The following is an 11239-nucleotide window of genomic DNA, read 5'->3' on the forward strand; positions in this document are numbered from 1 at the left end:
CACTACTGAGAAATAAATGACACTTTTAGAACTGAAAGGTAATGACAAAAAAATGATAAAAATGTAATTACTTGAACAAGGAATTGATTGGACCTCTACTATCCATGACAGACATTTCATCAAACATGTCACAAATATATAATCTACAGGTTTAAACAATGGATCTGAGCATAGGGGTCTCATACTTTTCTGAGATTCGCTATGAGGCATTGTTTCCTTATCACTTTAGCTTCATTATCATCTATTAGGCCATATATACATTGTTCATTCAATTACAAGTAAAAACATGATAAGATCCATACATAGCCATTGCCATAATACATGTTCATAACCAACATAATAACAACATAAATACCAAGGAAACAACAATCATATAATCCACATATAAGCCAGTATAATACTCATGAATTAACAAGGAGAGATAACCTCATATTCATGATGCAAAAGACAACCCAACATGGGATTACCACGTTCCAGCTGACCGTAGATTGGCTGCGCTAACTCTCTCTTCATCCAATCACCCTCATGCCATATTACAAGCATGAATGTGGGATTTCATAAAACACATCAATCAAAACCATCCAAGGCTTATAGAGGCCAAACCACCTCAACCCATCAAACAATGATTCCACCTCATGGCCGGACATTACAAACCATCACCAGATTAGCCTCTACCCAAGCCTTCTAGGGCTCCAGAGTGTTTGTTACAAACAAGGCTTCCAAGACTAGTAACTTAACCCATAACTTACTCTGGCCTTCCAGAGAATTTGTCCAACCAGGGCTTCCAGGACTAGTAGCTCAACTCGCCAAGGGCTTCCAGAGCATTTGTCCAACCAAGGCTTCTAGGACTAATAAATCAACCCAAGCTGTTACAGGGCTTCCAAGGCGTTTGTCCAACCAGGGCTTCTAGGAACTAATAACTCCACCCAAGCTAAAGGAAACACGAGAACCAACCAAAAAACAAGGAAATGAACCTACAAAACCATGGCTATCTAGGAAATGGAAAGGCTAGGAAAATCCACTTTCAATCTAGGTAATCCTCCATACCAATGACAAATCATGACCAATAAACCACATGCATATGCCATGCATGCCAAAAATAGTGAGGAAAACATACATGTAACTCGGAACCTGTAAGAAAAACCTGTTGTGGCTGCTGATCCAAATGTCCTCTTGCGCTTTCCTGCTCGTCCTTTACCTTCTTGCTCCAAAACTCCAAGTATGCCATATTCTCCAAGAGTGCTCCAAGAAAACTCTAAGTGTCCAAGAGTAAAAGAGGGAGAGAATAGAGAGAGAGATCCAAAACTAAATTGACAGAAGTCTTGCCAACTAGTCCTCATAAGCATTTTTATCAATGAGGCATCTATTTTCTTCATTTTCCATTATTTTCCTTCAATTTCCTCCTCACGTGCAACCTATGACCTTGTACCTTCCTTTTCTCCTAAATTCCATTATTTTTCATAAATAAAATGCCAATAAATGCCTCATGCCTTTCCAAAGCCTTTTCCATTTCCTTTTCCAATTTCCTTAGCCATAATAACCAAAGTGAACACTCGCTAGGATGTTTTTGCCCACCATTCATCTTGGAACACATGTCCCATGAACGTGGTGTTATTATATTTACATGGAATTTTAACCAAGGATATTACACATGCTTTTGACAACTAAAGCATCTTATCAATCTTGAGGAAGTGGATGATTTGTCTGGAACTTTGTTTTCCTTCTTTGACTTCTGGTATTGTTGATGTGATTCTTCCTTGTTATTCTTACTGTTGTAATCATCTTTTGCTGCTAGTTTTTTAAATCTTGTTGCTGAACTTGTTTCTTCTTTGTGCAAGCTAGGATCTGGAGGCTTTTGACTCGTCTTTAGCTGAGTGGATTTCTCTTTTGAATTATTTCTCAATGAAAAGGGCTATATGTATACTTTTAAAATTCTTTTTCAATTTACTGATACATAATCACGCATTACACCATTAGTAGATTAGATCATATAATGCATTAACCAAATGAGTAAATAACAAATCTAAATAACAAGATGATCACATGAAAGCCATAAAATAATCAAAACAACCACATACACAATGGACATAAGGATCTCTGGTGGAAAACCCCCTCTGGGTAAAAAACCACCCCTTACTGTTGTTGCTGTTCTGCTTCAACATCTATTAGTCAAACAAATCATTTTACATCAATATATTTGGATATGTTCAGCAAGGAAGTTTCTCATATTAAATCAAATATGTGAACACCCATTCACTCTACGTCTCAACCCCCAACAAGCTTTGCCCAAGACCCATTGGTCTATGAGAATTATACTTCCTCAAATAAAGGTACCAACCACCATCGACAAGGAACACCCATCCCTTCTTCACCAAGCTATCTTGATCTGTTGATCATCTAGGGACTCAATTCATAATGTTTCCAAATGGACCCTTGCACAAAATAACAACACCTTTCTCTCTCTGATAACCTCAATACATCGACACTAACTCAAAAACAAATCCCAGTACATCAACAACATATCAAACCTCAACAACTTAAACTAGTGGCATACATAACCTCTGGTTTTCTCAAGAACTCAAATCGACACATAATACCTCACTCATACAATTCTAATCATAATGCAACATGCAACATATGCAAGAATTCTATAGCAGAAATAACCTCCAACCTTCTACAAAGCATACTCTCAATGCAACTCCATTAGCAGTGCATCAAATCTAACAACACAATTCATCCATACAATTTTTGAGCCAATTATAGAATTAATACTACAACCATTCACATAAAAATGTTCTCTCTGCAATCATAAATAATTTTTCCATGAATTTCACAATTGATCCTGAAATCATGAGCATGTTAGCATCACCATATAAAGATTCATCACTCTAACTCTGCACTGAAAACTCTACTGCAACAACTACAATCATATGAATATTTTGCCTCTGAATATCCTCTGTTGTAGAACCTGCAAACACTGTCACAATTAACAGATAAAAATATGTCTATCTAAACAATAGATGATCTCTCCATGAGTCTCCTCACTCTCTGATCTTAGAAGATTATGTTTGTGTGTGCACTTCTCTAGAAATTCGACCTTTGTATCATTATTTTATGTAGGAGGTTTCCCTCTGTTTTTCACACAAACTCCTGCTCTTCTCACACACCACAATGGTCAATTTGCTCCTCTTTTTAAACACTTTGTGCTACTATCTCCACTACTCACTCCATTAATGAATTCACACTTCAATCTTAATTCTGACATGTTTATTTAGTCGATTATATATATATATATTTTTTATGAAAATTCTTGAATAAGAAATATCATAAAAAGAATTAAATCATCCGAGATGAGCAAGGAATGCCAGAAATATTGTCTTACAGACACAACCGCTAACACAACATTGCTCATTTTCGACTGCAGTCACATGGATAAGCATTGTTCCCAGTGACTGGAGCTCTCATTTGCATGGAAAATACTACAAGGGATCCACTAGGGCATAGGATCAAGGAAAACACAAAATCTTCATCTAAGAACTGCCTCCAACTTCTTGCTCAACATCTCTAGAATATGTAAAGCTTGTCCAAGCCATGACAAGCATAAAAAACCATCTTTTCAACCTCCTGTTGAGCTTATACATGATGTAGTCACTAGAAGTGAAAGAAACAAATCATGAGTGCAAAAACTATAGCAAGTGGCATCAACCATTAAGCTCAGCTGTAGAGGGGAACTTGATACATCATGATAACCTCTTCAACACCTTTGGACATAATCAGGATTCCAATCCAATACTTATGTGCATACAAGGCATCTCAAAGGAAACACCACAAACATCATATACATGGAGACCTAGTTGGCTAACCAACCATCAAAACTAAAACCATCAAGCAATCAAGCATATGCATATCATCTTCAACACAAGCCCAAGTTAACATCAATGCAACACTACACTACTATGTTGACATTAATGCAACACTACACTACTATGTTGACATCAATGCAAACTATCACCTCATCACAACATCAATGCCAATAGTATCCCCCTTTGGCATTGATGGAAACCCCAACTAAACCATCCAAAAACCCTCATGAAAAACTAAATCCCTCATTTTCTCCCCCTTTGACATCAATGGAAAAGGGACAAACTCAACAAAGCCAACATGTGAAGAATGAAAGAAGCACTTCCTTTGTCAATCTCAACATCATTCCAATACAAAGATGATGCAAGGCAATGAACAATTACAAATACAAGCTCCCCTTGAACATATAAAGGGGCTTTAGAAACATCTCTTGGACTGCTTAACATTCTACGTCTGCTATTGCTAGTGCCTCTTTTTCATATGCAAGAAGTATGCTCCTTATATAATAATGGTTTGACCAACTTGGGCCAAATGATTAGCAATGGGATACAAGGCATAATACATGGCTAAATGAATGATAATAGAAGTATTTACAAATCCTCTAACTAGATTAACTATGGATCCTCTCTCATGTATGAAGGTGTTGTGGCCACCAACAACCCCCCTCCTTATATAGTATTAGCAATAACACTAGGTAAGTGGGGACCCTTAGTAAAAAATTCAAAAAATTCAATTAAGGCTCATGCATTTTACTCCCTAAGAAAACATTGCATCGCGCAAAGAATGATAGGACATTTCCTTATGAGTAAAAATGATAAACTGTGAAAGTGCGACGCGAATTCCATCGCATTGCATGCATTAAGAAACACTCACATTACGCCTCTTCGTCACAGCCAAAGGCGTCCTCGGCCACATGCATTCCCAAGTCGACGGAGCGCATCAGGATAGAACTGCCTAGTCATCGAATCAATGGCGAAATACAGTACATGCAGGACCATGCACTGATAGGCAAATTCTTGGGCTTCTGGCCGACAGAAAGAGCCCTGAATGGATGGATTGAATCAAAGTGGAAACCAAAGGGCCAAGTCACACTGCAACTGGGTCCAAAAGGCTTCTTCACAGCCATATTTAACTGCCTGGAGGACAAAACAAAGGTATTTGAGGGAGGCCCATATTTTTTCAACTCTTCAGGACTGTACCTCACAGAATGGAAGCCACGATTTGACCCAAACAAAGAAGATTTCAGTTGGGCTCCAGTATGGATCAGAATGTACGGGCTCCCTGTGGAATATTGGAAGGAAGAAACGCTTGCAGACATTGGAAACCGATTGGGAACTTTCATTAAAGTTGCTGAAGAAACAAAGAAGCGAAAATATACTTCCTATGCACGGATCTGTGTCAAGATGCACCTTGCCAAGACACTGGCAGAATCGGTAAGTCTCTTTCATGAAGATTTTGAATGGGAACAAACCCTTGATTATGAGCACATTCCTTTTCGCTGCCGTAAGTGCCATGCACATGGACACCTGTTTAGGGATTGCCCTCTTAATCAACAAACCAAAGCCTTCACTTCAGAAACTCAGACTGATTCGGAAGGTTTCACCTTCATCCCTAACCGCCGCCGGCATTCTAAGAAGAATCAGGCGGCCCCTGATATATCCACCAGATTAGACTCTCGGAACAAGTTTTCGCCTCTTGCAAATCAAGATCCTTCCAGTGGAGAGCCTTTCGACTCTGATTCTCAGCCATCTTCATCCCTTAAACCCCATGCTCCTAAGCCCCCAGTTAAACCCAGCGCTGTTCAACCTCCCCTCTCTCCCTTTGAAGATATTCCAAAGGCAGTTTCAGATACCAATGATACATTCGCTGACAAAGGGAAATCCAAATTAGATCCCACACAACTGGCATCTGACATGGATATGGATGCAGCATTAGCACTCAGCTTACAAAACACCATAGCGGACGAAGAACAAAATGCCCCGAGCAGCATGGAACAGGATCCGGAGAACATCATCCTCGAGGGATTAGACATTTTCAAACTTGAAGCAGCCTGCAAGCAAAAGGAATACAATACTATTCCTCCCTGGCAAATAGAGCGGCTGGAAGGAGTCCTCGCCAAGGTACAGCACAACAAGCATTTAGGTATACAGGGAGGAAGTCCATGGGATATCAAAAAGAGTCTCAAAGAAAACAAGAAGAGAGGGCGCAAAACTGACTTGCAGAGGACCATTGCAGTAGGGGAATTGCTTATGGAATCAGGACGATTCCCTAAGCTGACCAAGTTTTACAAACCTGCATCCCATTTACCATGAAGCTCATCTCCTGGAATGTGAGAGGGCTCAACAGCCCCTCAAAAATTAGGATGATCAAGAACTTGATACAACAAGAAAAACCCTCTATAGTTTTTCTTCAAGAAACAAAAAATAGCACAATAGCCATGGACAAAGTAAGAAATAAGATATGGGCTGGTAGCAGCTCAATGTCAGTAGACTCTTCAGGGGCTTCTGGAGGTCTTTCTATTCTGTGGAATCCTCAGATTCTCAATCTTTACGACTTCCATGCCACCCATTTTCTCATTCAAGCCTCCTTTCATCTCATTGGAACCAACATCCACGGGCACCTTTCCAATGTATACTTTCCACAAAGCATTCAGCAAAAATTAGATCTGCTAAACACGATTTCTAGTTTAAATGAGCACAGACAATTCCCGCTCTGGATTAGTGGAGGCGACTTCAACATCATTCAGTCTCTGGAGGAGAAAACAGGGGGAAGAACAAGACTAGAAAACGACAGCAAAGGACTCAACGACTTTATACAGGACAACCACTTAATGGATATTCCGACCTCCAATGGGATTTTCACCTGGACTAATAAGCGTACTGGGGCCAACCATATTGCCTCTCGGCTTGACAGGTTCCTCCTCTCAGACAACGCAATCCATCTAGGAGGAGACTTCAATGCTTCAATTCTGCCCCACGGAGGTTCGGACCATTGGCCCATCGAGCTTCATTGGTCTCGGCCCGGTACAAGATGTAATAGGCCCTTCCGCTTTGAAGCGTTTTGGTTCACAAACGCAAAGTTCAGACAGGTTGTAGAGGAGGCATGGAAGTCTTACAGGCCATCCGAAGGAGCCAAAATGTATCAATTCCAGCTAAAGCTAAAAAACCTAAAGCAAGTTCTCAAGAACTGGAACAAAACTCAATTTGGCAACATTCAGGAGGATCGACAAAGGTTGGAGAAGCAAATGGAAGCTCTACAGCAAAACATCATCAAAGAAGGACGCACGGAGGAGCAATCCCAACATGAGCAAATTCTCTGGAATAGATTAGAAGAACGGAGAAGGCAAGAAGAAATACTTTGGCGACAGAAATCTCGAATCAACTGGCTGAAAGAGGGCGAAAAGAATACAAAATTTTTCCATAGAACAGCTATACAAAGGCGCATGTATAACAACATCACATTCATCAACAACCAACAAGGAGAGCGAGTTGAAGCCCATGAAGACATGGAAAAGGAATTTACACATTACTTTCAAGACATCCTCAAAGAGCCGGAAGGAAACAGGGACGCCGAAATCAGAGCCATCACACAGCATATTCCCAGAATAATAACAGATGAGCACAATAACAAATTACTTCAGCCCACCTCCCTGAAAGAAATTGAAGAAGCAATGAACCAGCTCAAGGACGGCAAAGCCCCGGGGCCGGATGGCTTTACTGCCAATTTCTACCATGAATTCTGGGAGTTAATTAAAGAAGAAGTATGGGAGTTGGTGGAAGAATCAAGAAGCATGCACTGGATTCTGCCAGCCCTCAATACCACTTTCATAGCTCTAGTTCCCAAATGTGCGGAACCAAGCAAGCCGGAAAGCTTTCGACCCATTGCTTTATGCAACGTCATATACAAGCTTATCTCTAAGGTTATCGCAAATCGGCTAAAACCTCTCCTACCCTTGCTCATTTCACCAGAACAAACAGGTTATGTTGAAGGGAGGCAGATCATGGATGGCATCGTCTTATCAAATGAGGTGATTCACTCTCTAAAGATTCTAAAAAAGCCAGGTATGCTTCTAAAACTAGATCTTTCCAAAGCATTTGACAAGCTCAGTTGGAATTATATTCAAAAAGTGCTCATAGCTTTTGGCTTCAGTCATACATGGACAAGATGGATTTACAATTTAATCTCCTCTCCCAGCATTTCTGTTCTGTTAAATGGTTCTCCATCTCATCCTTTTAGGCCTTCAAGGGGTATAAGACAAGGGGACCCCCTGTCGCCTTTCCTCTTCGTCCTTATGGCAGAGGGGCTAGGCAGACTGTTAAAGGCAGCGGTCGCTACTCAAATGCTCAAAGGTATCTCTGTTCATGGCCTTCCTCCCCAATCCCACCAACAATTTGTCGACGACACCATGCTCTTTGGACACCCATCCTCGCAAGAAGCCTCCGTCTTCAAGTCTCTGCTTTCCATATTTTCTAAAGTGTCAGGTACCTCCATCAATGCGTCGAAATCCCAGCTATATTTCTTTAATACTCCCCTCTCCACTCAAAGGAACATAGCTCGAATTTTGCAGTTTACCATTGCCAAGCTTCCGTCGACTTACTTAGGGGCTCCCCTGGCTGCTGCGGCCATCAAACATTCCTCCTGGCAGTCTCTTCTAGATAAGCTTGAATCCAAACTCTCCCTTTGGACCTTCCGAGCTCTCAACATCGCCAGCCGGCTTGTCCTGATCAAATCGGTCCTCCAAGCAATGCCTCTGTACCTTTTTTCTTTATTGGCTGCGCCCAAATGGGTTCTTAAATATATTCGTAATATCCAGCGAAATTTCCTCTGGGGGTCTTCAGGCCTGAACAGAAAATGGGCGCTCGTAAACTGGAAAGATGTCTGCAAACCAAAATCTGAAGGGGGCCTGGGATTGCGAGACCCTTTGCAGAGCAATAATACTATGGGTGCGCGCATGTGGTGGAATTGGATCACTAAGCCCAACGTACCATGGGCCAAACTTTGGCAAGCAAAATATGCACCAGGCAGCCAATGGAATGACTTAATCAGAATCAACTCCACAACTCAGGGATCACCCATGTGGAACGCAGCCAAACCTCACAGCAAATTCATTCAAGAGCATAGCTTCTGGGAGATTCACTCAGGTACTACAACAAGATTTTGGGAGGACTCGTGGCAGCAGCTCCCCAAGCTCGCCACAATTTTTCACAGGCCTCTCTGGCAAGAACAAATGAAGCATGCACACCTCACGCAAGTCAATCAATTTTGGCAACCTTCGGCAAACACCGACTTCAGAACCTGGAAGAAAGCCGATCTCTGGCAAAGTAATTGGCAAGGAGAGACATATGAGGACATAGAGCGAGAATTATCATTTAGGAAAATTCGTTACTCCGCTCTACAGGATCGCCTAAGATGGGGCCATCAGCATAAAGGCACATTTACTACTAAAGAAGCCCATCAGCTCAGATACACTGGAGACCAGCTCCACAAGGACCGGATCTGGGAAAAGATATGGCAACCAGGAATTTGGCCCAAAATCTCCACCTTCTTATGGCTGCTCAGCAAGAGAAGAGTGCTCACTTGGGACAACTTGATTAAGCGTGGATTCGTGGGGCCTTCTAGATGCCCGAACTGCAACATTAACTCTGAGACAATTGGACATCTCATGGAAACCTGCCCGCTCGCTGAGCAAATTTGGAGGAAAGTTGAGAGCTGTAACATGAGATCAGAGGCCAGAACAGAAGACATAGCTGAAAACCTAAGGAATTGGGCTCCCTCTCCTTTCAAAAGTCAGCTTCTCAATTTTCTGTGGAGACTCTTACCAGGATTCATATACTGGATTCTCTGGAAAGAAAGAAATCACAGAATCTTCAACAACTCCTCCCGGCCCACTGAAACATTATGGTTAATCCTCATCAAACAGCTGCAAGAAACTCTGGCCCTCAAATCCTGGACAGATGAGGACATGCCAGATTCCCCTTTAGAATGCCTGATCCTGAAGTATTGGAACATAAACCTCTCAGTGTTAAAGAAAGAAGGCACCCGATCATCCAACAGCAGCGCCTCGCCTTCTAGCTGGTCACCTCCAGCTTTTGCTACATTCAAGTTAAACTTCGATGGGGCAGCCAAAGGTAATCCGGGGCTCGCAGGGTATGGAGGACTCTTCCGAAATCACACAGGGGAAATACTTCAGATTTTCTATGGCTCGTTGGGTAAAGATACGAATAATGTAGCTGAATTAGAAGGCCTATGGAGAGGCTTATGCCTTGCAGAGCAGAATAATTACTTCCCTTTGGAAGTAGAAGGAGACTCCTTAATCCTTATCAGTGCTGCCCAAAGAATCCAGGCAGGAACATCTGCGATCAAGGTCGCCACAAGCTGGAGACTATTAAGCAGGATGGAATTAATGGAGGACATGCTACATACTCCCCAAAGTATAACTTTTAAGCATGTTCGAAGAACAGCGAACAAGGTCGCTGATAGATTAGCCAACCAAGGTGCTTCCCAGTGTATACCTTACTTTGTAGGCTCTCTGGACAACTCAGAAGATGACAAGCTCAACAATGACTGCATCTCTCTGGCGAAGAAGGATTTCAACATCCCGGATGCGGGTGCATAGGGGATCGGTGAATGGCACGAGCCATCACGTGGGCAGGTGGCATGCTCACGGAGGCCGGAGGTACCACGCGCTGCGGGGCTTTATTACGCTTGAAGGCAGAGGAAGGAAGGCATTAATGCCTGTCCATTCGGCTCGAGGGAAGGTGTTGGACTTCGGGGTGGCGATGTGGTTAAAGCTGTGCAAGATGGTATTACAGGAGAGTATGAGGGAGCCGAGCAATGAGACCCTGCTCCGCTCAGAAGGCATTGGGAAGGAGAACTTGAGAGGAGTGCCGCCGGTTTGCAAGTCTGGTGTTGATACTTGGAGCTGGTGTGGGTTCATGCAGCGGGTGTTGATTTTGGGCGTGGGGGGCGGACCTTGGCGCTGTTGTGGGTTCTTGGGGCTGGTAATAGTTCTGTTCGCTGTTGAAATTCAGAGTGCCTATGTAGGAAAGGTCGCAGTCATGTCAAGAGCAAGACCGCGAATGTGCAGCCGAAGAGGGGGAATTCAAGGCAGGGCTCTCCCGCAGGATGATTACTACTCGCCCTCTTCCTCCCTCGAGGTTACTTCGCGGCCACAAAGACTCCAGGGAAGCATTGAAGAAGAGAGGGGGCAGCATGGTAGCAGCCCAAATTCTGAAGAGGGGCAGCGGGAGCTCCCCATGCTCAGGTATAGGCTCCCCTGCCCGCAAGTTAATTCCACTTTGGTTGTCTCGATTGCTGTTGAGCCTGGAGCCACGCAGAATGTGGAGGTCGAGCCTCTGCCGGAAGGGCAGCGCTCCAG

General features: G+C 42.8%; 1 protein-coding gene across 1 annotated transcript; it reads left to right on the forward strand.

Annotated features, from left to right (window-relative positions):
• The first annotated feature begins 6298 nt into the window (after positions 1-6298).
• Positions 6299-10477, forward strand: LOC149224293 (uncharacterized). Its single transcript, XM_089388143.1, has one exon. The coding sequence runs from the start codon at positions 6299-6301 to the stop codon at positions 10475-10477; it is 4179 nt and encodes a 1392-aa protein (XP_089244269.1).
• The last annotated feature ends 762 nt before the right edge of the window (positions 10478-11239 follow it).

The sequence above is a fragment of the Pinus tabuliformis genome, chromosome Q, assembly GCF_031772625.1.
Source record: "Pinus tabuliformis cultivar Carrire ecotype Pingquan chromosome Q, CPIR1, whole genome shotgun sequence".
NCBI classification, from domain to species: domain Eukaryota; kingdom Viridiplantae; phylum Streptophyta; class Pinopsida; order Pinales; family Pinaceae; genus Pinus; species Pinus tabuliformis.

What these genes read in the sequence shown, in the direction of transcription:
- LOC149224293 (XM_089388143.1), top strand. Translation starts at nt 6,299, where the DNA reads ATGGACAAAGTAAGAAATAAGATATGGGCTGGTAGCAGCTCAATGTCA.